This window comes from Strigops habroptila, chromosome 15, assembly GCF_004027225.2.
Source record: "Strigops habroptila isolate Jane chromosome 15, bStrHab1.2.pri, whole genome shotgun sequence".
Taxonomy (NCBI): domain Eukaryota; kingdom Metazoa; phylum Chordata; class Aves; order Psittaciformes; family Psittacidae; genus Strigops; species Strigops habroptila.
Window position 1 is genome coordinate 6,311,597 of NC_044291.2, and position 26,734 is coordinate 6,338,330.

The following is a 26,734-nucleotide window of genomic DNA, read 5'->3' on the forward strand; positions in this document are numbered from 1 at the left end:
CTAAATATGTTCTGATGGGAATTCCAGTTACCCTTCCCACACAAGAGCAGCTTGTGTCCATTGATCTACACTGTGTCCACCACTGTCCTGTTCCCTGTTGTTCAGTGCTTGTGGCCTTTAAGGAGCATTTTCTCTTTTTCCTCAGCTCAGAGGTGCAGAAGCAGTTCACTTGCTCTGATTTAAAGCTATTGGGTGTCAGTTGAACAGTAGTTCCTGCTCTTAGTTTGCTCCAAGCAAAGGTGTGGTCAGGGAAACACTCGTGAAGAGAACAGGGTAAAGAATGAATCTGAAATGCTGGCCAAGAGAAACATCTCAGGCTTGTCAGCGCTCTGGCTACAGGAAACATTCGTGAAAGCTCAGTGAAAAGGGGCATCAATGCCAGGGCAGGTATTTTTATTAAGAGTTCATTCTTCACCTTTTTTCCTGGCCAAATTTCAAGAGGATCTGTGCAGAAGAAATACATCTAGTCAGTGCTCATCTGAGGAAATTTATTCAGAAAGCACATTGCTAACATGATTAAATCACTTCTGCAAGAGACCACAGACCTTCTTCACTGGTCTTGTCTCCTTCCCCCTACTAGAGTAGAACACCCAATAAATAGTTATTCCATTTACAGTAATGCTTTGTATTAAGTCATAGCCCTACCCCTGTTAGTTATGGTACACATTTATGAATAGCCTGAACAGGCCTCACACTGCAGGAGGCTCAGTCTCTCTCCAATATACAGCATTTTACACAGATACACTATGTACAGAGCCCCATAGCCAGGACCATGGAGCCCACATCACTTGTGCTAATAACAGACACCACTACTGCCATTCACATGAAAGGAGTTCCCAAACCAGCATCCATCTTCCCCTGGTGGGTTTGTAGGGAAGGGCTCGTTGTCCTGTGAATGCTTTTTCAGTTGTGTATGGAAACATCAAGATGAACCACTTAGGGGGACAAAAAACCCCAACCCGCTTCTGGCAGTAGAAGCCAAGCTGTCTGTACCATGCTGGGCACAAGAAATGATCAGTCTCTGTTGCTGACAACCCCAAAAACTGTGTTCCTGTGCTTGCAGCTCTCATTGATGAGTTAACAGGGAGATGGTGGGTCCTTTAAACCTCCCCTCCACTATTCCTTGAAACTCCATTGCTGGAACTAACCTGCCTAAGGCCAGGCAGTTCTTGCCTGGGGGGCAAATGCAGTTGCAGGATATTCACTCGCACACCCAGGGGATCGGCTTTGCTGTTGCTTCATGGGTCACTCTCCTCCTCCATGTTCTGTTTGCCCCTTAGAATTAGGGCTTCAAGGCAGTGCCCAGTGATTCTACTGTGGTTGATGTGTGTCCCAGGAACTTAAGGGTCACAGATGGATTCCACCCACTTAATGCACTCCTTACCCAACTGGGAGAAGAGGAAAATTAAGGGATGGAGAACTAGAACTCCTGGAGTCCAGAAATTCAAAACAAAGCATGTTTATTAAGTGGTTTCCTTTTACTTATTTCTCCCATTTTTAAAATAAATAAAACCTTCAGACACATACAAGTGAAACACATCCTTCAAAGTGCAGTTACATTTCCACCCCACTCCCAAGAATCACATAAAGCTTTGTCAAGTAACCAAAAAGACTCAAAAGGCAACCCTGGGTCCTCACCCTAGCACTGGGAACAGCCAGGAGCCTCTACCTGTTGGCTGTTCAAGGCTGGTTTCAAATACAGTTGCAAGAGGCAAGCTGCAGAAGAGAGAGGGAAGTTTAAGATACATAGTATGAAACAGAAGTAACCTGTTTAAAGGCCAAAGAGTTCATTACCAGAATAAGTTAGTTACTTTGGGAGCCCTGGAAGGGACTAGGCTGATGACAGTCATGAGTGATGGATCAGAACCGCTGCTGTGAAGCTGGCTGCTGGCACCAGAGTCCAGCACAAGGGATTCAGTCATTTGCCCCAAGTCATGGAAGCCCCTTTCCCCAGCCAAACGCCAGCACCAGCTGCCTCCCAAGGTTAGTTTGAGCTCCAAGCACACCAAGTAACAGAAGAAGGGGAAGATGAGGGCTGATGCTCAAGTTCTGTCTGATGCAATCCCTCTTTCCTGATGTCTTTAAGCATCTGTTCTGACCAAGGGCACTGAGCAGAGGTATGGGCACGTACAAGTCAGTTAAGTCCTTTCAGGCTCATAGAAAATTGCTGTGAATAAGATTTAGCACCTCTTAAACTACCATGATTTTGACCTCATCGTTTTCATCAGCACGGTAGAAGAAGGGAATGCACGGGTTTTCCAGCAGGGAGCTCAGCCTCTCCTGAGGGTTCTGGATTTCTCTGAGAAGCTGCATGATTTGCTTTGCAGTGGGGTCCTCTTGGCTTGGTTGAACAGCTTTATTGTCAATAGGGGAAAAACCGGATTGATGAAGAACCGCAGCCTCTTGTTCCATTTCATCTGATAAATTCACATCTCGTAGCCCTGTAAGGAACACAGACAAGGCAGGAAGCTCTACACTGGGACCTTGGGTTATTCCATTTTACCCAGCTTGTCCTGGCTGCATCTTACCTTCTCCATCAGTAGCATTCAGTTCAATGCGCCTCTCCACGGGCAGTACACCTTCACTCTGGCTCGCCAACAGCTCTGGGTTTTGAGCAGCTGCTACATACTTGCTGTACCATTCATTTCTTTCCCTGACCAGACGCATCACTAACTCCTGCAGTTCCAGTAGTTTCACCTGCACCAAAGGAAAGGAAAGCCTATGAAACATGCACGCAAACACTACCTCAGTTTGTAGTCCTGCCTCTGTCACAGAATTAGCAACCTCCAAGTTAGAGCCAGCTGAAGAAGAACACACAAAGGTTTGGACTGTGCAAGCACTCTCCAGGCCTGCCCTGCTTAGAGTTGTGCTATAGAAAAAGATTCCTTGCCTTCATCTCTTCCTTGTCCTGAGCCAATCTGCTGATATACTCCTCCTTTTCCTGGTGTCGTTGTTTAAGGATGGCCCTTTGACTCTGGTACAATGCGATGTACTCCCCTGGAATACCAGGAAGCATAAGGAGTGTTAGCAAGATTGGGGTACAAGCTTTACAGTAAGCATAGAACTACGTGGCATGGGGATCAAGCAAATCCAACCACGGTGTGGACATCCAGCCTAGTCAGGCAGCAGTAGAGACATGAACTGGTTGGTAGCTGAAGGGCTCCAGCTCCACAAGCTGCTGGGGAATTCCTCCTCCCCAAATAACTCACACACTGCGGAAGCTTTAGCTTGTGCTGGTGTTGCCTAAACATACCAATGGTGTCTGTTTCGCCAGAGAGCTGTATGCAGCGATGCTCCAACTCCTCCAGCCGCTCCTTCATATCAGCCTTCTCGTGCATCAGGTCTGTGAAACGGAACTGAACATACAAATTGGTATCAATCACCTCAACTGCTCACACACGAAGAATTACCTGTGTTAGAGACAACACCCTCCCTTCACGTTGGTCTGAGCCTAGGGAAGAAAGTCCTGCTGCCTTTGCTCCTTTTTAGCATCAACTTGGAGACAAGTTGTAGAGAGGACAGAGCTAGAGAAGGTGTAAAAAAGCACCTCTGCATTTTGGGAAGCAGAAGGGCTGCTGCAACAAAGAGCCTTTTAACCTTCTCATTGCTGGGACAGCACAGCTCTGGTCATGCTCAGTGCCAAGACTGCAGAGCAGCTGCTTCAGCCCAGCAGGGTGAAGATGGATACTCGGTCTGGTTTTCAGTGATTGCTTTAGAAAAAGGCCACAGGTCAGTGTTGGGGCCCTTATACTCACAGTATGGGGATGACAGGTGAGAGGGGAGTTACTACTGAAGCTTACCTGCATGAGACAAGCAGTGAGCAGCTTTTTAGGAAGTAGCTTATTATTATGGCATATCTGCTACTTATTCCCCTAAAACTTGTCTGTGTGTGCTGTAAAGAGAGTCTGACCCTGGACCAAAGACTCACTAAGCAGCATAGCAGGGCTGAAAGAGGAGATCCTTTGCTTACCTGTAGTTTCTCCATGGCAGTTTTCAAAGCCTCGTGAACCTCCACTGGAACAGTATCTGTATCAGAACCTAGAAGGGACACGTGGAATTTACAGTTCCTCTTTGGACACAAGGCACTCACAAAGCCTGCAGCTCTGTTCCAGTGAGGCAGCTGGCCAAGGCACGCCTCAGTGGTCACACTTGTCCCCAAACTGCACCAAGTTTTTACCTCCACCCAGCGGGACGTGATGCTGCTGCTCCTGCCTGAGCGCTGCTATTTGCTGCAGGAGGCCCCTGCACTGCTGCTTCTGAGCAGCCAGCTGCTGCCTCACATCTTCTCGCTCCTTCTCCACTTGGGACATGGTAGATGTCAAGAAAGCGACCTACAAAGAATCCCAGATCATGCATGTCAGTGCTTCTCTGATGTGAAGCACGATCAGCAGTGCACCTCAGGACAAACACAGTAACAGTTGACCCCATTTTATTTATGAGTGTGGAACCAAAGTACTAAGTGACAGCCCTGGAACTAAACCAGGTGGCAACTACTGCAGTCTTTGTCATTCCTATGTAGTACCAATATGCAGGTTAAACACCAGCTGCCATGGGGACACGTGTTTGATCAGTCTTTTCCAGTTATGACTCTGCTTACAGAAAAATCTATTACATGTTCAACAGTGTTTCCAAATGCCTTCCAAACTAAAGAGAACACCACCATCATAATTAGAGAGCTACTCTGCCAGCTGAGTTGTCTTCAGAATTTAAGTCATTGCCAGACTTCCAACCTCTCTTGCAAGGATGCTGCAGAAGTTTTGGGGTTTTTATTGTTATGCACAAGGAGCTGTTAAACTTCCCTCATTACTGAGCCTCAGCTGGAAGGGATCACAGCTGATAAACAGCCTGCTCCATGCACCCAGTGGAACCTCTCTGCAATTTAACCTGCCTCCTTTCTAGATGTTTGTTTAGAACTAAACCCAAAGGCTTTTCTGCCTGGTAGGACTCACCATTTCTTCATGGCTTTCAAACTTCTCTGGGATCACAAATGAAGATTTGGGGATTTCTTCGGTCATTGCTTCACTTTCAACTCCATCTCCTGTGAAAGGAAGGTGGTGAACAAAGAGGTAATAACCCAGAGAGCTCAGCTCTACCTCCTCCCTGGAGAGCAGGTGCAGCTACTCACCCTCTAGGCGGTGCAAAATCCTGCCATCCAGGTCTGCTGCTAACTGACTGATCTGGGCCTGCAGCTCTTTGTTCTCCTTAGCTACAGCTTCCAGATTTTCCTGCAAGAGAGAAGCAGATCCCTGAACCTTGCACAAGCCAGGCTGTGAACAGTCACTGCATCTTCAGGCAGCAGCACCACACACACAAAAAAAAGCAGTACTTCTGCTCCAGACATTGATCAGTCTGTATTGCACAGGATGTAATCACAGAACAGCCCAGGCTGGAAGGGACTGCGAAAGATCACCTGGTCCAACCTTTCCCTTAATGAATACTTAATGTAGTTAAGCACTTTCCCTCCCATCTTTCCACTTCCCCTTTTCACTGTTACCTTGGTCTGCTGCAGCTCCTTCAGGTGCATTTCCACCGTCACCTTCCCCTGAACCTCCTCATGCTGTAGCCGATCCATGAGCTGTGTCTGGAGCAAGTACTGTTTGTGCAGTTCCTCCTTCTCCGCAGACAGCTGCTGGTAGGCCACGGTGTACTGCTGTAAGTGGCTGTAGTACAGGTCCCGCTGCTCCTGCAGAGCCCGAGCCTCCTGTGTTTTCAGCTCCAGCTAACAAAACAAGATCAAACCATCACATCAAACCATTTCTGCCCGAAAAGCTGATCCGTGTGACATGTGCAAACTTGTCAACGGTGCCCCAAAGCCACCAACTAGGCAGGCAGCCACCATCTGCCCCCACATGCTGGTCCCCCACATCGGACAGCAGACGATAGGGGAAGGCTCCGAGCTTGATCATTACAATCCCAATTTCCACCCTTCCATCAAAGTTTGGGAAGTTGCCAGCAGTTTGCATAAACCACTGCAATACCTGCCCTGCCACCCCCTGGCTGTCCCTTACCGTCTCTTTGAGGTCCCCCAGGTTCTCCTGCAGCTGCCCAAGCTTCTTGGCCAGCTCTTTCTTTACATGTTGCTCTGACTGTAGGGCACTGGTGATCTCCATGTTTTCATTTGTCTGCAAGAGAAATACCACTGTATAAAGAAACTGCCCCAACCAACATAAACATACACGCTCAATAAACCACATTCATTCCCAGTACAACAGGGTGCCACCCCCTGAGTTACTCTGGGGTGTAACTAAGGGCCATAAATTGACTCTTCAGGGCAGTAAATAACTTACAGAAAGGTTCAGAAAATGGGAGGAGAGCAAGGAAAGAGCCTGGGGAATCGGTGCTGGGATGGTGCCAAGAGGAGGCCTGGCACATCACACAGCCTGTCAGCTCCAAAGCAGATGGGTTGTATGAATATCCCAAACAAAGCAACAGACAATCAAAACCAAGAAGAGTTCAGAAAGGACTAAAGAAAAAGCAGCTAGACCATGTGTCAGTTTGCCAGGGCCCCAAAGGGAATAAGAATGACAGCAACAGCAGAGAAGACTGCTGAGAACTTCCTCATGAGCAAATACAGGGAACAGAAAATGGGAATCTTCAATGGTAAAAGGGCAGAAGGAATACTGAGGGAAAGAAACAGCCTGACTGCCAGGGGATGAGGGGGAAAAGGAAATTGCTCTGGACAAAGATACTGGTTCATCTGCCAAAGCGCCCGAGGGAGTAAGGAGTGACAGGGAACCTCCTGGCACGGCAATATATATCACAGAAGATGGAGCACCCATAGCCTCAGAGGACAAGAGATGGATAATGCTTCTGCCAGGTTTTTACATCTGTGCTACAGAAGGACTGCACCAGCGAGGGAAGCAGCAGGAAAAGATGCACAGAAGAGACATACCAGTTTGACAAACCCATTCTGCAGCTCAGCCAGCTGCTCCTTCAGGTCCCGATTCTGGCTCAGCGCCCTGCTGATTGTGGCCTTGTCACTCTGCATGTCCTCCAGGATCTGCTGTCTGTCCACAGACTCCTCGTTGTAGCGCTGCACAGCCTTCTCGAGCTCCAGCAGCCGCTCCTCCTGCTCCCTGTTGAGGTGGCTCAGCTGCTCGTTGTCCCGGACCTGGGCCTGGTACTGCCCATGCAGCTCCTCCTTCTCTTGCTGCAGCCGCTGGATCTCTTCCTGCAGACTCAGCTCAGCTGCTGTGGGCCTTTCTGGTGGGGAAGGCTCAATATCCATGGGCTTAACTGCTGTGGAAATGCAATCAAAAGCAGCTCAGTCAAAGGGCTAAATCCCAGTGTAATACACATCACTATTACGTACACAAACCATACCCCAACCTATAGGGCTCTATGACCCAGAAGGTATCACCTGCTGCAGTACCCAGCCCTCATTGCAGGGCACCGAGGGGAACAAAGGAGCAAAACTACCCCAGATCCAAGCACAGCATCCTGCCATGTGCTGCCAACTTCCTCACAGCCCTAGCAAGAGCATCCTGCCTGCCCAAATTCCTGGCCTGGAGAGGCTGACAGTACAGTCAGGCAAATGCTAAAGACATGAACAGTCTGCTGGTCGTTAGCTGAAGTAGTTCACACTTCAGGTGGATGGAAGGTTCCTTAGGGTCACCAGGCTGCCTTCACAGCCTCAGACCTACTTGCATCTCGTGCACAGCGAGGACAGTTAACCAGCTGTCACTCTGCAATGTGAAGCCCCACTTTGGAAGCCCTACCTGATTTGCTCAACAGCTCTGTCACATTGGCTTCCAGCTCCCGAATTTGGGCCATATGCTTCTCCTTCTCTTCTGCCATTGTGTGGACCTGCAAGGCCACATAAGAGGAAGTTAAAACAATGTTCACGGTGCTTTACTCCTGTCTGTGTTTGTCAAAAGCAGCTGTGATGCTGCCCCTGATGTTACCTGCTCAGAGAGCTGCTGTACCCGCTGCTGCCAAATGCTCTGCTCCTCCTTCAGTTTCTCTACATACTGATCTCTTTCTGCCTGGAGCTGGTGAAGTGACTCCGAGAGCTGTTCAAAACAAAGCAAAACACAAAGAAAACTGCATTAGCTAAATAAATTGGGCAGTGACGGCTTAAGGGATAAAGCCTGAGAAACCAGTGTTAATGCAAAGCTCAGGCTTTACCCCTTAAATAGACAATCCCTGTGGATCTTCTGCCACGCAAGTTTCTTCCAAGATTTGGATCATACTTAAGACAAACCTCTTACCTGAGTAACCTGGGCCTCCAGGCTCGCCTTCTCCTCCAGTGCCATCTGCAACTGCTGGTTTGCATCCAGGCTCCCTGCCTGACTTGAGAACTGCCAAAAAACCCCACAAAGTTATGGCAAAATGTTAATACTCAATTTCTGCTTTGCCTTTCCCCTGATAGTAACCTGCCACATGATCCATGTTGTAACCTTCTACAGTTCTTTAAAGTGCTCCAACTCACGGTGAAGTTCAATGAAAGAATAAGGGGGAATTAAAATCATAAAGCTTAGATTTTAGCCCTGTTAAACCAGACTGAGCTGGGCAGCTCCTTCCTACCAATTTTATATTTACTTTTTTAATTAAGAAAATAGGTTTTAATCAAACAATTTGGCTCAGAACCTTTGTGCATTTCAAAGCGTCTGTATTCCACAGCCAGATCAGGTGGTATAAAAGCCTGTGACCTTAAAAGTTGTCAAACATGTCAGCAATTCAAAGCCAATGTCTGGAACATGTCAGTGGACTCAGCAGCAAGGCTGGTTCAGCTGACATACAGTACCCTGAAGAGTTGCAGTTGGCTTTATTTCAAGGGTAACTCAGGCCACTGTCTGGGGAAAAAATAACAGCAGTTTCTTCCCTCGCAGGCTCACCTTAACAGCAGGCTGCTCTCTCAACTGCTACCAGCTGCCCTCATGCATTCCCTTTCTAACTGGCTGCTTCTCTTAACTTTCCTCAGCTGACCTTCAAGTTGCCATGGTCCAATTCACCACCTTCTGCTAGGTAGGTACAGACACCACCCCTACTCAACTGGTTTCTCAATGAAACTGTGCAACAACTGAGTAACCAAAATGCTGAACAGATACACGCAGGAAAAGTCACACTTGGTATGTTTGATCACCCTCTCATATTGTATGTCATTCTTTTAGCAAACCACTATCACAGTGTCTTTCAAGCTACTGCTCCAATGCCTTAGAATACAGACTTAGTGTTCCTCAGAGGCCTCACTGAAAGCCTTTTACTAAGAGGATGTTTACTAAGATGTTTACTTTTATTAGAGGATGTTTTTACTAGGATGAGATTTTGTGCCTTCCTTTAAAAACTAGACTTAAGTCTTGCCCCCACTGTCAGAAGCAAAGTCTTACCATGATTAGAGTGATCTACCCTCCCAGCCCAGAAGTATTGTGGTTACCTGTTGAATCATCAGTTCAGCCATTTCCAGTTTCTTATGCAAATCCTCCATATCCAACTTCATAGCCGAGTTCTTGGAAATCAGTGAGTGAACTTGCTCTGACAGCTCTGAATTCTGCTGCTTTATTTCCTCACTACTTTTGCTGAAACAAGCAAACAAACGCAACAGTAAAGTGGCACCATTCTACGTACTATGGGTCTGCTGATGTCCATGTCATAAATTTACAATCCACTTTTTCACAGCAGTTAGAATCACAGGAACATCATATCTAATGACTTTTCTAATTGAATATCCCACCTCCCAAGTCCCCACCTGTGGTCTGTGTCCCTTGCTATGTTTTTGTGGCTTTACTGTGTAGTGTTACTCTGCAGTTAAGAGCAGAATGGACTTACCTTTGTTTGTACAGTTCCAGCTTCAGGTTGTCTCGCTCCTTCACCAACTCTTTGTTATGCTGAAGAAAAAATGAATTACTGATTCATCTCCAGACTTTAGCCAAGCAAATAACTTCATTTCACCTTTAGCAAATCAGCTCAAGTGGAAAAAGTCATAACTTTGGCAAAATCCTCAGGACAGGCTTGCTTAGAACCTCCTGAATTTGTCAGGAATAAGTCTACTTAGTTTTTCAAATGCAGATAAATGAACATGAGGTTATTTCTGCAAACTTCTGGATTAATATAAATAGTAAAGTGTCTATTTGATGGAGACCCTCCTGCAACAAGGCCTCAGTGAGGCTTCTGTTGAGTGGAGCTGGTGAGACTAACAAAGTAAGGTGCTACATCTGAAGACAGCAACTGGACCATATGATTAGTGGTCACAGAAACCTGAATGAAGTTTGCCTTCATCATGGAGAGTACAGGGCTATACAAGGTTAATTTCTGCCTCTTCTCTAAGCAGGGATGACAGACTTACTTTGCAGTAGTGTAGTGACAAGCAAATAGCCAACGGTAGAACTGCTGGTTAAGCATAAACAGAGGTGACTCTTACCTTCTCTGACTGTTTTTGCTGCATAGAGATGGAGGACAAAGTACGTTCTAGCTCCGATACCCTCTGGCGAGATGAATGTAAACGAGCAGCAAGGCTTTCAGCTTCTCCTGAACAAGTCAGAGCAGAGTCAGTTGAGACTAGATCACAAAGAACTTTTTGGAACTGGCTGAACAGCACTTTCTACTTTGTCAACAAACTCTTAAGGCGGCAAAGAGCTTTGTAAATCAGTAGGCCTGGCTCCACTCCTGGCTCTACAGGTGATTCACTAGCAGCTCTGGGCAGTGAAGTTCTCTGAACTGCCTTCCTCACTTTTAGAGGGAGATAATAAGGATAAACTTCCTTTGCAGAACGATACATAATATACTGTTTGGGGGTTTTCCTAATAGAACAAACTACTCAAATCTAGCTCAGAATGAAAGGTTTGGGTAAAACCTACGTTAACATGACAGCTGTGTGGGAGGACGGGCAGAGAAAAGGGAACCAAGTTTTAAAAGCAACAAAAGTCAGAAAGGAACAGTCTGGGGTAGTCATCAGGCCCAAACAGGGCTGACAAGGCTTTAGTGATGCACAAAAGAACCTCAACTGCCATGGGCTCAACATGCTCCCATTTGGGGGCAGCCATGATGACAGAAGCAGTGACGGTGCCAAGTATCGCTCATTAAGGAGTGCTGTGAGCTGCCTGCCAGCAGCTATCATGCCTGGGACTTGACATCCACAGTTTAACCACCAGCATGAGCTGGAGCACTCACACTCAATTACCTGATTTCTGCCGTGCTGCTTGCTGAGTATGTCCAAGGGCTGTCTGCAACTCAGACTTCTCAGAAACCAGAATTCCAATTGTCTGGATATGAACCTTTAGGAAAGAAAGATCAGCTCAGTGCAAAGCTTCTTTGCTTGTAACTGCAACATCACTGTTGCCACAAAAGGATAATTCAGTAAAGGTAGAGAGCTCTTGCAGTTAAGCACAGTCTGGCTGACTGACTCTCCCAGTTTTCCTGAAGGAATGGACTCATGGCTTCCAGAATGAAAGACTATGAGTGGTCAGTAATGCAGAAAACAGCAGAAGCCAGATGATATTACTATAATGGAGGCTCTGCCTTACCTGGAGCTGTTCCCTCAGTGCTGCTTGCTCCTTAGAAAATTTCTGTTCAAACTCCTTCTTTTCCTGTAGAAACAAACACCACAAACATGTAACTAGTTAACCCCTAGTTATGTCAAACTAAAAAAGCAGTGACTCACTTGTAGCACTTCCAGCATCTAAATGATACCAGTATTTCTAAAGACGTACTTCAGTCTTCCATCATTTGAACTACTTCATTATTTATCCATCCTGGAAGAGCAATGACAGCATAGCGCAGTCACTGCTGGCACAACCGCGGCAGTGTTTGGAATGCAAGCTACTGGCACAGACCTAAACTGTGATCTCCTGCCTCCACCGTGCTCCTCCAATGCTTGAGCTTTTAAATATGAGCTTTTGTCAAAATAAGAACACTACCTGCCAGGCCTAGCTCAGGAAGTCAAAATATTCAACCTTATGCCACAGATGAAACTGAATGTAACGTAAGATGAGATGACACATACCTGTGCCACAGTTCACTGTGCTTTCTACTCAGAGAAACAGACACCTATTTCTGTATGTACCCAAAACCAGGACACACTTTACCTTCTCCAGCTGATTCACCGCTTCTTCGTTCTGCTGCTTCTATGGAAGAAAATTGACGTACCAGCATTAAGAGAAAATACTCTCATACTGCTGAAACACATTTTCACTTTAATGAAGTAGGATACATGCCCAATGAATGCAAACAGAATTTCCATTATCCTCTCTGTACAAGACTGGGAACTTCATCTTGGCTAAAAAAATAATAGATTTGGGGCTCCCTTCACTGATACACTTTATATGACATGGTTTTCATTGCTCAGTATATTACCACAGTTCTTCTCCAATACTACTACTGAAACCCCTGTATGTTTGTGTCTGAGCATCCACCAACTTCAGTTAAGCTTGCATCCCATTTGTATGCAATTCATCGTAGTAACCCTGGTGTATTATGATAATCACTCAAAATGCTTAAAAAAAACCAGAACCCAAACAAAAAAACCCACTTCTTTTTAGGTTTAACTGAGACTTTACACCTTTATCTCACTTCAACTGGCCTTTAAGTCACACAGATCCACACTTACATTGGCAGGCCTCTGCCAAAGGTGGTACAAGGGAGCACTGAAGCCAAATGTAAGGAAAAGGGGTAATTCTGTCCTAACCCATTTCAACCTTATGGGTGAAGTATTTGGAGGTTTGCTGACCATACATACTGCATCTTTAGATAGGAAGTGAAGGAGCACAAAACTGTGCTGCTGTGTTTGCTGCTGTTGTCCCCCTGACAGTTTTCTCACAGATGCCTTGTAAGTAACTACAGAATTAGTACTTCTTCCCCTTCCCAAAGAATGAACATTGGCCAAACTGTTTCTTTACTACTACCATTTCAATTAAATTTGAAACATGACTGCATATGGAAGGGTGATGAGTTAGAGGGTTTGGTTCTAGCAGTGCCCATGCACAACATAAGCAAGGAAAAGCAAAGGCCCTACATCATTCCAGGCAAACAAGGAGAATCTTGGGTGGGCAATGCACTAGCAGGTACCTCTGCAGCCCAGCTAAAAGACAAAAAGAAATAGAATGGTACAAAAATAACACAAAACCAAAACTAAAACAAGAAGAGTGCTCATGGGGTACACTGGGAAATGCTGAACTTTAGGAAATGCGTAGTTTTAGAGAGGAAGAAAATGGGGAAAAGCTCTTTTCAGGCCAAAACAAGTCCATTGAGCTACATCTCTTGCAGTGTTAAAGCTGAAGGCTGAAAAGCAGCAGCAGGAATCCATGCAGGCCACAGGACAAAGCAGTTCATTCATCGTGCCAAGGGAAGCTGAGGATATGACCAGAAACCAGCCCCAGGCTCTCCCTTAGACCTATTGCTCCCACTCTGCTGATGAATTTAGAACAGCATCACCACCTGCAGAAACAGGTTTCCACACTGCTGCCAGCACCAGAATTCTGTACTTCAAGGATTTGGACCAGACATCCCTGTTTTATCAGGATGCTTATCAGCCAGGGAAAGCATAATGGGATCAACACAGCACTTCAATGGAAACAACAAAACTCTGTTTCTTGTTCATCCAATACATTCACAAGTGGCCTTAGGCTTTGGCCTAAGGTCTTCCATACAGTCCACTTTGTTCCTTACAAAGTGCTGGGTAAGCAGCTCTCCTTGTGGCACCATGAGAGAACCCATAACCTTGCAGACACCCAGAAAGCACGGAGGAGCAGCAAAGACAATGGCAAACTGGTGGGTTGGATTGTTTCTTACCAATTCCTCTATCTTTGTAACGAGCTGTTTGTTAGTTAGATTGCTGGAATCCAGGGCTACTGCCAGCTCCTGGTAACGTGTCTGACGGGCACATGCACACATGAGAGAAAGGAAGGAGCAGAAGAGGAGGAGGGGAGGAAAAAAGCAATCATTAAAAAGGATAGAAATCATTATCACACTTTGGTATATTTTATCCATTTCTGCTGAGGCTTCATTTCGACATAAAAGTGAATCAAAAATGAGAACTGCAGTTGCATGGAAGGTAGATTATCCCCAGTCCCCAGAATGGAAGCACCTCCAATACCTGTCTCCTACTGTTGATCACAACTACCCAATTACAGCACGGGCCCACACTTGACAATGATGTCTGTGAAGTGTGCAGTCAGGTCTCATTAACACTGCTCCACGTACAGAGTCACAATAAGAGATCAACAGTAGCAAATACGAAGGAAGAAGAAAAAAGATAAACTGAGAAGAACTTACTTCCATTTCCTTAATGTTTGTGGAAGAAACAGCACTTTCACCATTCACATACGATGTAGACTAGAAGTAAACCAGTCAAGTCAGTCAGTTTTATTCCTCTAGGCAACAAATCACTACTAAGGAAGAACTGACTATCACAGTAATACTTCTTTTAGCACCTTTCACTTCAAATTACCACACGCAGGCACAGAAAACATACTTTCCTAGCTGAGGACACATGCAGACTCCCCCTGTGACAAGATGATGTGAATTATGCAGATTGACTTCAGATTCTTTTCTACTGAATCAAGAATACATCTTTCCATGAATACATACTGTTCATTCATCCCACTCTGGCTTTTCTTCCTACTGCTGAAACTACATTCCTAAAACAGGATTTTTTGCTTCTCAATGCTTAGATATTGTTTAGTAGGACGACTGAACACACCTCTGAGACTGAAGAGTGTTTTCTTGAGCTGACTGCTCAAAGCTCCACATCAAACATCAACAGAATTAATAGGACGAATGGATCAAATGAGGCCATACCTGAGAAACGAGGCCATTGAGTTGTTCTGACAACTGCCGGAGACTTTCTGTTGAGGAGAAAGACCTGGGAACAAGGAAATGAAATGAAAATTTCTCCCAGAGAACAGCCCAAATCAGAAGAGCACTGGGGAGGAATCAGACCTTAATTTACTGGGATCCTGTTGCAAAGCTGTTTGATCAACACACACAGACACTCACCTGTTCTCATCCAAAGCATTTTTGTGATCCTCAGTGTCATGAATCTGTGGATTAAAACACAAAAACTTACAAGCCTGTAAAAGAAGATGGGAGTCACACTCATGAATGTGTCACTAAGACTTGATTACATCTGGGCTCAGGTTCCACAGTACCTGTAATTACTGCTTCCCAAAGGAAAATGAACTTCAAACCACCAACTCAGTCCTGGCTTACACATAATTTGTGAGTGGTGTGAACCTGGGTTTCTTGGAACAGAGAAACTTTAGTGTTCCAGGCTCTATATTTGCTGTTACTATTTATCAGCATCATCAACACTTTGCTTTGCTAGAAAAAACTTCAACTGAATCTTTAAGTAGTGAAAGGAAACACAGATTGAGCTGACTGGAGACCTTCTGTCTTATTAAGGGTACTTTCTGCTAATGAAATAGGAGAGAACAGGAAGGAAAACAGCTTTGGAAGCCGCAGGGGCATGTGTGTGCTAGTACTCTCTCTGCTCTCATAGACAGATGATGACTGGATGGGGAGTGCAGGATGTAGTATTTTTAACAGGAGAAAATCTGAGCTAATCACGTCATATTTATGATGATCATCCTTCTCAAAACAAGAAGTGGTATTGCTAACCATGGCTCAGTGGCAATATTCAGGATAATTCACAAACCTGTGTCAGCTGCATGCTCCCAGGAGCAGGCAGAACAGAACCACAACTAGGTAGGCTGTTGCTGTTAGATAGCACAGGGACATCGGTAGCAAGCTGTTCAGCATTACGAGTGGCAACATCACTGTCAAAGTATGCCTGTCACAAAACACATACAGGAATTACAGCCTTCATGCACAGTGAACAAAAACACACGTGAACGCATCACCTTGTGATCTGCCTGTGAAAACTAGACAGATGTGAACCATCAACCATTAGGAAACATGTGGAAGGGAATCTGCGTTCTCCCCAGAGCGAAGAGGTGACTGCATCAACCCACAAACACTGTCCCACACCTGAGCCCTCTCAGAGCCAGTGTCCCATAATCAAACTCCTTTAACAGGGGCAAGAATATCACCCAGGTCTAAATTCACACCCTAGATTTACTGCAAAGGATTCCCCAAAAAGCAAGCGAGAGCAAAGCCAGATGGTTGTCACTGTGCTTTGAAAAGCACTGCCTTCAAGATGTGTCTGGGGAAAACACGGATCACTGTATGCAAATTAAGATGGGAAAGAACAGGTTAGTGACTACTTGGAAACTGGGTTAGTCAAACTCAAAGGCTCTGTCTAAAACTCAGTGAAATTTGTGGCATGTCATAAACCACAAGTTTAGAAGCAGGACATTTATGAACAGGTCAAACTCGGCGTGGCTGGGAGCAGGTGCCTGTGGCCCTGCTGGTGCTGTGAATCCCATGACTACAAGAATCTAAATAGAAAAGGAAGGGCCAAAAAAGCTATTTCTGGACAGCGATGCAAGTTCTCATCCAGCCTTCGTGGGAGGATGAAGAGCATCTAATGACACCTCTACCAAGCCAGACTGGACTATTTCATGTGCATTGTGCAGCATCAGAGAGCCGTAAAGGCCCAGAGCAGTGTTGTAGTGTTTTATGGCATCTAGCTGTTTTATTTCATCAGCCAGCTCTGCTAAGTCATCATTAAAAACCCTACAAAGCAAATGAGATAATCTTGCAATATTCAACTCCACCAATACACTGCGGCTCTCTGCAATTCCATCTGAAAGAATTCCCCTCTTACTTCGGTCACTCCCTTCTTGGCACTTCACAGGAGACAAGAAATCTCTCTCTTGGCATTCCCCGTTTACCTGCTCAGCACTTCACTCATGAATCAAGCAGCAGGAGGAATATAGTAACAGCAAAGACATTTAGTGAAAGCAATGAGCTCGAAGATTGCAGAGGGCAACAAACAGAATTCACCCTATTTCTTTTTAGCAGGACAGATACTTGTGCTCTCAGGGAGCAATATATGTTAGGTGCTTACAGGAAGGACAGGAATTCCCTTACTTCTTCCAGCCACAGGTTACTTCACCTTTATTGGTTCAGACACTCATCAATATATAACATCAGATGGACAGGAAGAACACCTTCCCCAGTACATCTCAAAAAGGTTTCCTTCATTTCTGTTGACCAAGACATTCTTTTTGCTTAATGCTTCAAGATGCAAAAACCAGTAAACGTGCCTTAACCACAAGAACTCCTTCCTCCACAACAAGCAATTTTGAAATAATTCTTTTAGAAAGGCCAAACTATTTGAGCAGCTGAATTTGTTGGAAACAAAGAAAGAGTTAGGAGCAAGAGACTAAATTATGCATTGGGAGGTTCTATAATGTCGAATAAGAAGTTAGTGATTCTGCTCAGCTTAGCATATAGTAGGATCCATTTGCTTTCACACAAAGGCTCCTATTTTGCTGGTTTTTCTGTGTTTCACAGCCAAGAGAGCTGAAGTGGGTGAGATGGGAGGGCTCTGCCTCTCATTAAGACACCAATGGCAGCAGCAGCTCAGACACTAACAGCGGCTTTTCTGCCCCATTAGCATCAAGTGAGTTTCTGAACAGCATTTTCCTGACTCAGGATTTTTACATGGCAGCAACTGGAAGGAGGAATCTTTCTTTCATTCCATATTGCAGTTAAACATTACTTTTCAAATTATTCCTAAATCCACAAGTTCCATAATAGCCAATCAGATAAAAATGTATCTCTCCATGCTAAGGAGATAAAGGGGGGGAAATGGGAAAACAAGGATGAATAGAAGTACTAAATTCTCCATTTGCAGAACAGGACTAAAGCTGCAGACACAGGAAGGCCACCTCAGCAGCAGCACAGGACCACCCATCTTCATCTCACCCTCCAACGTGAAACATATCTCTGAGATATAACTTAGGAATATTAACTGAAAGTAGATCCCCATGACAAGAGTGAAAATTCAATCAAAACACATGCTTGCTGCTGCCAGACAGGCACATCCAGCACCCTCAAAGCTGGCAACGTGTCTGCACATCACTCAGCTTCTACTGATACACAACCTACACAAGCAAGGTCTAGTTAGAGGAACTTCCTGCTGTTCACCCTACACGCTGGACAGAATTGCTGCTGTGTTATCAGGAGAAAAGGGATACAAAGGCAATTCAGAGTGAATTCCATTCCATCCTGCAGGTTTCACTGCATCTGTCTGGTCTACATAGTCTGACTTCCCTGAGCTTCTATCACAATTTGAGCCTTACTTAAATAAACTATCTGAAAATAGGTTGTTTTTTTAAAAGGCTGTTTATTTATGTTTGCTCCTGAACACATTTCTGTTCTTATTGGTGTACTGCCCTTTCCTCTTCAGCAGCCTGGGAACGTGAGGGTGCTAAAGCCTGTAAATACTTGACCTGAGGTATCTGACTTCCTGCCTAAACATATTTAAACCCGTGGTACTTGCCAGACTGTACATCAGCTGTGCAAGTTTCACTGCCTGGCTTAAAATGGGTTGGCTGGAATAACTAGGCAGCTTTCTCTGGGCAGCTGCTTGCCTGGAGATGAGCAGAAACATGCCCTTCAGAAACAAGGCTGTAGGAAATAAAGCAATCACACACAGGAGAAATACAGACTAAGAAAACATCACCTCTTCCTTAGTTTATTGCCTCACCCTAAATTCCCGGTTCTCCGCAAAGCTCAGCTGTCTCAAGGAAGACTTTTTGACAAGGTTCACTTTTTCACATGTTAAGTTTGACACAAACCAGAAGGAAACAAGCATGAGCAATGGAAATGCATGATAATGAAGAGCTCCATGTTAATAAAAACAGCAACAAAACTCAAGCAACTGACAGTGAGGACAAGGCTCCCTCCAAAAAACTCGAGGTCAGTGTAAACAGAACCCGAAGCATGCAGTAGGGAGAGGGAGTGACTGCGAGGGACACGAGCACTGCCTCACCTTCCTCTTGTCCAATGAGGGTATGGCTACCCCATTGGAGCGGTTAAGGTCTGACACCAGCACCTTCAGAATGTTCTGAATCTAAAGGAGGCGAAAGAAAAGGGATAAGAGAAACGGCTCAGAAAAGGACAGAGAGAAAACGTCAATCAAAGGCAGCCAAAGAAACCAGCATCCTCCAGCTCGTTCGGAGCATGCACCTCAAAACAGCAGCTCTGGATGCACCCAGGGCTGCGTGACTGCACTGTATGATCAGACACTGCTTCGGCACATACCCTGACTCTAGTGTGCACCTTCAGGAGAGGTAGTTGCTAACTGTTGTAGTGCTGTGGCACCCTGGCCACACAGGCATCTACACCATTCATCTATCACACCCGCATAACCACTTCCCAGCTCTAGTTGTGGTGTTTGGAAAACTAAAGAACAAGGAGGTGGGAAATGATCTGGGAGAAAGAATGAGGCACTCACGTTCTCTGGAGGCTGCTGGTCGTCGTTGGGGGGAGTCTCTGGTCGACTGTCTTCTTTAGTTTTGCGCTTCTTCTTAGTCCCTGCGGTTGCTCCGGGGCTGTTCTTCTGCTGATATTCCTTGAGCTGTGAAAAGAAGAATAATCCCAAGTCCAAACAGAACTATGCCTTCGATAAGGTCAGAAAAAACCCAACCCAAACTCCACTGGGTGAAAAGACAGATCAAGTGTAAGGAGAAATGCTCTCCAATGAGTTGAAAAATTAAAAACAAGTCCAGAGAAGCCTGAAGTAAGAACTAACATGATGGGTTTATGACAACGGCTCCGAGTTGTAAATGTTCAACTTTTGCACACAGCTAAAGATGTTCTTGGGAAACAATGGGACACTCCAGCCTGCAACTAAAAGGAGATTCAAATATATTTTGGAGGGGGTTTAGGGTTATGACTAAGAGCAATAAGTAAAAATTTAAAAAGGGCTTTTAATCCTGAATGCAAAGTGAGAAATCAGTGTCTGGCAGCAAGATCTTCCACTCTATCAAAGACTTCAAGGAGGAAATGACAATCCCCACAGGCAGATAACACATTAATACAGACACTGCAATAACAGAATGAAGGGGAGAAGCAATCTGCAGTCGATTTTAAAATCCTATCCCCTTCGCCCAGGAAAAGCCACTCTGATGAGCTGGAACGTGGATCCTGCCAGGTCTTATGGCATTTTTGGGTGTGTTATTGCACACCTAAGCCCCAAACCCAGCTTATGTAAACAACACAGTGCCACCAGCCCCCTGCCGCCTCTGACAAACCCCTGTCCCCGCTGCCGGGCTGGTGTCAGGGTGGAGGTGGAATAAATGGGAAGGATCTCATTATTGGGAGGATCTCAAAATGGAAGCCCGAACTGCTCCAGGACACTTTAGCATTCCTATGACTTTGACACACAGGCGCATCCCGCCGGGACGGACCGGGCCGAGCGGCCGCGGGGGGGGAAATAAGGAAAAATAACGGAAAAAAAAAGGGAAAATAGGCGGGATGGGGAGGAAAAGGTGATGGAGGAGGGAGAGAAGGGGTAGGGAGGGAAAACCACCGTGGCACACCGTGCGGACCGCTCCGCTCCGCAGCAGCACAGGCCCGGCCTCTCCCCGGCCGCCTCCCCCGGGCTGCGGGCGCCCGCCGCTGCGGACACCGCGGGGCTCCCGGCGGCCCCCAGCGCAGCTCGGCCCGGAGCAGGCCCAGCCCGTGTCCCTCGGGGGGAGGCTGGGCCGGGCCCCGCTCGGCCCGGCGGCTCCGATCCGCGCTGTGCCCACGGAACCCGGCCGCCGCCTGCCTACCCGCCCCGTCCCGTCCCTCGCCGGCCCCTCACCTTCTTCTTGGCCGCCGCCAGCCTGCTCTGCCTGCTGCCGTCCGCCATGTCCGCCCCGCGCCCGGGCCACGTCAGCCGCGGCGGGGAGCGGCGGAGGCGGCCGCCAGGCTCCGCCCCGGCCCGGCCCGAGCTGCCGCCGGAGCGGCCTCACCGGAGCTCGCCCATGGGGCCGGTGTGCGGCACCCCGCGCTGCTCCGCGGGGTGTGTGTGTGACACCGTGCCCGGCTCCCCGGTGTGTGTGCGTGACACCCGGCTCCCGGTGTGTGACACCCGGCCCCGCTCCCCCGTGACGCCCCGCGTTCCTGCGTTGACTCAGTCGCCCAGGGCAAACGCTGGCTGGAAAACAGCCCGGGAAGCTGGGCAGGCTTCCCGCGTCCTTCGCAGGGCACGTCCTCCAGAGCCGCATGGCTTTCAATGGATGTGCATCGCTTTGATGCCTGAGCGCTGCCTTTGAAGTCGCGGTCAGCGCAGGCGGATGGGTTCTGCGGGTGTTTGATCCCATTCCCAAGTTCTTTGACTGTCCAAGTGTGGCAACAGCAGTGTTTGGTTCGTGTGGTCGGCACAGGGAATTGGATATGGGTGCTGCTGGCCCCTGGCACTGCGCAGGGCCAGGGAAGCTGCGGGAAGGAGCCTCCTCCTGCGCTGGTCCAGGAATCATAGAATCACAGATACCAGGTTGGAAAGTCCAACCTTTCCAGGCAAAGCGTGACCTACACTAGATGTGCCAGCACGTTATTCGTCCAAATATTAGGTGTCCAGTGTGGCCATTCTCTGGACCCTCTCCAGCCTGCCCACATCCTTTTGTACAGCAGGGACCACAACTGAACACAATATTCCAGGTATGGCCAGACAAGCACTGAGCAGAGTGGGACAATGACATCTTTATCTCTGCTGGTGATGTTTTTGATGGTCCCCAGCATCCCATCGGCTTCCTTTGCCACGGCTGCGCACTGTTCACTCCTTGTTGAACTCCATAAGGCTCTTGCCAGCCGCTCCTGCAGGGTGGCCGCACTGCCTGTGCGCGTCCAGGCTTCCCGAGACCCCATCCCGGCTGCAGCCCCGCGGCTGATGCATCTTTTGAGGGCACTGAATGCAACCACCTTGCTTGTGGTAACTGGGGTAATTACGTCCTGCCACAGCTAAATGCCCCCAGCAGCTCCACACGGGAACTTCATTCTCCAGCGCCGTGAGGCGCAAGAAACCACGGCCGGGACTACAACCCCCAGCATGCCCCGCGGCGGGACTACAGCTCCCGGCATGCCCCGCGGCGGCGGCGGGACTACAGCTCCCGGCATGCCCCGTGGCGCACGGCGCCGGTGCGGCGGGAGGCGGCAGCCGTGGCCGAGCGGGTGTCACCGGGCGTGGGCCGCAGCCCGGCCCCGCCGCCGCGGGCTCCGCTGAGGAGGTAGGAGCCGCTGCCCCGCCGCCCCTTCCCCTCCCTGGCTGGGCCGGGCCCCGCTGAGCGGGTGTCCGGCCTCTGACGCGCGTCCCCTCTGCTTTGCCAGGGCCTCCGGTGGCGGCCGGCGGAGCGGCGCGGCCGGCTTCAAGTCACCGGTGAGTGCCCGCCCTGCCCGGGGCTCCCCCGGGAGCCGGTCGCACCGAGCCCGGGCACAGCCCGACCTGCAGGGGGAGGTTGCGCGTCCCGGGAGCTCCGGTTAAAAACCAGATCGTGTTTTTTTGTCTTTTATGCTGTAAATCTGCTGTCGAACAGAGCGATGCTGCGAGGGCTGGAGCAGCTCTGGGCTGGAGCCAGGCTGAGAGAGCTGGGCTGGGTCAGCCTGGAGAAGAGAAGGCTCCTGAAGGGGAAACCTTAGAGCAGCTCCAGGGCCTAAAGGGGCTACAGGAAACCTGGAGAGGGGCTTTGGGCAAGGGCCTGTAGGGACCGGACAAGGGGAATGGCTTTAACCTGCCAGAAGGGAGATTGAGGTGAGCTCTTAGGCAGAAGTTGTTCCCTGTGAGGGTGCTGAGGCGCTGGCCCAGGGTGCCCAGAGAAGCTGTGGCTGCCCCATCCCTGGCAGTGTTCAAGGTCAGGTTGGACACAGGGTCTTGGAGCAACCTGCTCTAGTGGAAGGTGTCCCTGCCCATGGCAGGGGGTTGGAGCTGGAGGAGCTTTAAGCTCCCTTCCAACCCAAACCAGTCTGGGATTCTATGAGCATGGTGTGGAGCAGGCTTATGTTACAAAATCGATAAATATTTCACCAGAGTTTCCCTCCACTCCTTGCCCAGGAGGTGTTTTGTTTCCCTTTTCCTCTTTAACCTCCTTTATCCAGTGACACATTGAGTATTCTCTGATTAGTGCCCTCCATCTAGTGCCCAGCATCTTATCCAGGGCTGAGTTAGCGTTAAATATCTTCTGTGCTCCACAGATCCCATCTCCAAGGTCCTGCCAACCTCATGGAGCCAACGAAGAATCCCTCCAATATGAGATTGAAGAGCTGAAACAAAAAGACCTTGCTCTGGACCAGGAAATTGCACAATTACTGTCCGAGTATGTCCTTGGCAGGCTCCGTGTTCACTGCGATGCCTCAGTTATTTTTGTTCTTAAACCAAAACATGATGCAGGGGTTAGAGCCAAGAGCTGACCCCTTGTGATCCTGTTTCTGTCATGGTGCTGTGCACTGTCAATTACGGTGTGGTTTTGATTTATGGGACCTGCTAAAGACAAGAGGGAATTCTTTCTGCTTTATTTGGGAAAGCAGAACAAGTTTGACTGGGAGCTTGCATAAGAGGATTTTAACTTTACCCCAGATGTTGCTGAGGTAATTTATGTGTAAACTGGGAATGAATAATTTTAAGCATAATGATGACACAACACTGGAAAAGCTTGTTCATGTGGGAATTAACACGGAGATAATGAATTGCATGAGCTGCCAGATTTATCCCAGATAAAACTGTTTCCTTTCCTGTTCCATCTTGGTCAAGTGTCCCCTTATTTTGTGCCTGAGGCGAGTGGGTTAAACCTTCATAGCAAGAAGCTGAGGTGTTTTCCAGGCAAGCAAGTGGCCTGTAGGACACTTTGGTGTGATGGGTGCTGCATTACAGGGCAGTGCAACTGTTGTGGTTTCTCATGACACACTGTGGCAGCTGCTTATTAGCAACGGGTTTGAGATAAAATTGCTGCTTCATTTTTAAAGAGAGGAGGGATCCTCTGGGTTATTTGCTGCAAAGGAGTGATATTTTCTAGGATAACATGTAGAGCATGGAATGGAAATGGTAGAAGAGAGGTTGTTCCAAAAGCTGTATTATGCTTAAGGTTAAACAGATCCTCATTCTTTTCCCTAGCTATAGGTTAGAGATACACACAACTTGGGTTCACCACTGCCTATGCCTGTTTCTGCTCGATTCTGAGGTTTTTGGGTGGATTATTTATTCTGATAAGTCTTGATGTGGCAAAATACCCTCAAATTGAGGATCTGCTCATTTACAACTTGCACCAACTGTACTCGCTGCCTTCAGGCTCTGCTTTTGAGGTGCAAAGCTTGAATACCTCGTACACCCTGGCTGTGCTGGGTCGGTGGTGGCTGCACTCCGTGTGCAGCAGCAGGAATCCCTCTGTGTCGTTTTGACCTTTCTGGTTTTATCATTACAGAGGCTACAGCCTGGAGGAACTGGAGAAGCACATCTCTCTGCTCCACGAGTATAATGACATCAAAGATGCCGGGCAGATGCTGCTGGGCAAACTGGGTGAGGAAGGGGAAAGCTGTTGAAATACTTCTTGGTGTTTTCATATAGACAGGGAGAAGCTGCTGGTTTCTTTGCTATGGGAGGCTCTGTGGGGCATTTAGGGGCTACTGGGAGGAGAACACAACTTTCCTGACCCAATCTTTGCTTGATGAAAGCAATGGTGTTTCTTTCTTTTCTAGCTGTTATCCGAGGGGTTACCACAAAGCAGCTCTACCCTGAGTATGATCTGGAGCTTAGTGACTAGTATTGAACATCAAGACTGCCACGTCCTGCAAAAATGACTGTTACTGGGCTTGTTATGCTTTGGTGTTGTGTTGGTTTAGAACTGATATAATGTGGCCTTGGAAGTATGTGTGTAGAGTTGCAACAGAACATGGGTTAACAGCCTTATTTCCAAGAAGCTTTGAACGTGAAAGTTGTTGAATCTATCAGCTGTGTCCTGCTTGTGGGAGAGGGATGTAGGACTTTGGATTACTTGTCTACTACCTGATCAACAGTATTTCTTTATGGGAAAGGTTGTAATTCCGGTTGGTTGATGTTAAGATTCTTCCCGTGGAGCCTTTGCTTCTTTACAGCATCCAGCAGCTATTTGGTTACTGAATGGATAGAGGAAGTGAGGGCATACAGATGTGCAATGTAATAGTTGCTTTGAAAGACAAGAAAAAGCCCTCAGAAGTAGGAAGGAGGCTGATGTAGGGCTCTGGGGGTTTGGTTTATGATCAAATCTGGGTAACTCTGGGTGCTCTGCATTATTTACTTATCCACTCTGGTATCTAGAGGTTCTGTATCATTTCTGTAGCAAATGGCAAAATGTGAAGTTGTGTTGAACTGTCTGAATAAAGCAGCTATCACATTCCTCAGTAATTCACTGTAAAAGCCTATAAACCATTGCCTGAACTGGGAACAAATCCTTCAGCTGTATTCTGAGACATCTATAACATCCATTAGTCAAGTGTTTTCTGAGGACTCTTAATGGAGCCAGCGTGGCCGCACTACCCAGCAACGGCTGGGTGCAGAATTACCTTTAGTCTTTTCTAAATGCAGAGTCACTGTGGAAGTGAGTGGTGTCCTGAGCACAGAATTTATGTGGAGAGCAGGAGCATTTAAATGTCAGGTTTAGGATTGACGGTGACTGCACAGCCTAAATTGGGCTGCTTTGGGCAGTTCTAAGTGACGGAGCACCCTGCTGACTGCAGATCTGTGGTCCCTTTCTCACTCAAGCTTGATGTCCTTCTGCCCATTTCTACTATCAAAGACTTTCTTGCCAGTATGTGTCCCCCCTGCTCTCATGCTGCAGTCTGCTCCTTGTTTCCACATTTAAATCAAAGGGATCTGTCATCATTTCTGTGCTTGGAAACCAGAAAACGGTCACAAGGCTGCCACTGAGAAGAGATAATTGTCTCTGTGCTCTTGGTTCTGGACCAGGCACAGGAGCATCACTGACAAGTATCTTGTTTTGCCACAAAAGCTGTGGGGATGAGTCTAAAGCAGGGCATGGACAAAGCCTGTGTATCCTGGGATGTATTCCAGCAAGTCCAGCTGTGCTTCTCTGGAGGGTTTTCACTGTGGCTATGTAAGAACACTCTCATGGGTACAGGTATATCCTCCCCACCATAAACCCTCCCTTGTTAAGTGTTTTAGGAGTAGTTTTAAGGGGAGGAATAACGTCACAAGGCAGCCACGAGTGGGAAATGCTGTCTTTGTTCTCACAATGCTCACTGCTGTTCTGGCTGGTATTTTGTGTGTGGAAGAACCAGTTTAGCCTGGAGTATTCCAACACAAATATTAGCCTGGCAATGGCACACCCAACTGGAAATGGGTTTTTTTGCAATGGGATGTGTGTACACAAATTCCTTCTGTTAGTGTTAGGTGTAAGCCACGGGGGCTGAAGTATACTCCATTACCAAAGCGATTGAGGGGTATTTAAGGACTGAGAAGTCCATGTTTTCTTCCCCTCCTTGTAGGAGCACAAGGATTAAGACTTGCAGCTGTAGCTGTGCAAGTGCCTGGCTCCAGAGCTCACGCTTCTGCAGTGCTGGGTTTATGAGCACAAGGCAGTTGTCCATGGAAGGTGCCCTGACCCCAGTCCCTCATCCATGGATGGTGAACGCTCACAGAACCAGTGAGCTGAGGGAAGAGGGAGCTGCCCTTGGGGAGACCCATGGTTCTGTGCCGCATGGTGGCACCTACACTCCACTGCTGCTCTGTGCAGAGCGCAGAAACCCAGAGCTGAAAGATTCAGGGTCTAAGTTAATGACTCATGGGGTGCTTCAGGACAGGATTGCACACACAGGTACTTCATCGTGACCCCTCTTACTGCTCCTCCCAAAGTTACCTCTTGTACCTTAGTGGCTATCATCTGGAGGATGGAATAATGCTGGTCTTTGTCCAAATCCA

General features: G+C 47.5%; 2 protein-coding genes across 7 annotated transcripts; one reads left to right on the plus strand and one right to left on the minus strand.

The window, feature by feature from the left end:
* Positions 1 to 1,443: 1,443 nt before the first annotated feature.
* On the minus strand, positions 1,444 to 21,849 carry GOLGA2 (golgin A2). Of its 6 annotated transcripts, none has more exons than XM_030506720.1 (28): positions 20,654 to 21,849; positions 19,301 to 19,423; positions 18,836 to 18,916; positions 15,590 to 15,724; positions 14,932 to 14,975; positions 14,734 to 14,797; positions 14,209 to 14,268; positions 13,726 to 13,806; positions 12,024 to 12,062; positions 11,463 to 11,525; positions 11,120 to 11,213; positions 10,361 to 10,467; positions 9,769 to 9,827; positions 9,377 to 9,518; positions 8,211 to 8,300; positions 7,905 to 8,012; positions 7,719 to 7,806; positions 6,893 to 7,236; positions 6,009 to 6,122; positions 5,495 to 5,719; positions 5,126 to 5,225; positions 4,950 to 5,038; positions 4,178 to 4,331; positions 3,971 to 4,038; positions 3,254 to 3,356; positions 2,891 to 2,997; positions 2,529 to 2,697; positions 1,444 to 2,441 (listed from the first exon to the last, which is right to left on the minus strand). In XM_030506720.1, the coding sequence occupies exons 1-28, from the start codon at positions 20,699 to 20,701 to the stop codon at positions 2,191 to 2,193; spliced, it is 3,150 nt and encodes a 1,049-aa protein (XP_030362580.1). In that variant the 5' UTR covers positions 20,702 to 21,849; the 3' UTR covers positions 1,444 to 2,190. The 6 variants fall into 6 exon arrangements, with proteins under 6 accessions (XP_030362580.1, XP_030362579.1, XP_030362581.1 ...); XM_030506719.1 differs by having other exon boundaries at positions 6,893 to 7,239; XM_030506721.1 differs by lacking the exon at positions 18,836 to 18,916 and having other exon boundaries at positions 6,893 to 7,239.
* SWI5 (SWI5 homologous recombination repair protein) lies at positions 20,700 to 25,245 on the plus strand. Its single transcript, XM_030507407.1, has 6 exons — positions 20,700 to 20,978; positions 21,880 to 22,058; positions 22,159 to 22,207; positions 23,020 to 23,141; positions 24,243 to 24,337; positions 24,517 to 25,245. Exons 1-6 carry the CDS (start codon positions 20,700 to 20,702, stop codon positions 24,579 to 24,581), a joined length of 789 nt encoding a protein of 262 aa, XP_030363267.1. The 3' UTR covers positions 24,582 to 25,245.
* Positions 25,246 to 26,734: the final 1,489 nt, after the last annotated feature.

Excerpts from the sequence above, each read along its gene's own strand:
- GOLGA2 (XM_030506719.1), bottom strand. The coding sequence starts at position 20,701 with ATGGCGGACGGCAGCAGGCAGAGCAGGCTGGCGGCGGCCAAGAAGAAG. Across the intron at positions 15,725-18,835 it reads CCTCATTGGACAAGAGGAAG|GCATACTTTGACAGTGATGT; the intron begins GTGAGGCAGTGC and ends GTTTTGTGACAG. Across the intron at positions 2,442-2,528 it reads GAATGCTACTGATGGAGAAG|GGCTACGAGATGTGAATTTA; the intron begins GTAAGATGCAGC and ends TGTTCCTTACAG.
- SWI5 (XM_030507407.1), top strand. The coding sequence starts at position 20,700 with ATGTCCGCCCCGCGCCCGGGCCACGTCAGCCGCGGCGGGGAGCGGCGG. Across the intron at positions 20,979-21,879 it reads CGTTGACTCAGTCGCCCAGG|CATGCCCCGCGGCGGGACTA; the intron begins GCAAACGCTGGC and ends TACAACCCCCAG. Across the intron at positions 23,142-24,242 it reads ATTGCACAATTACTGTCCGA|AGGCTACAGCCTGGAGGAAC; the intron begins GTATGTCCTTGG and ends TTATCATTACAG.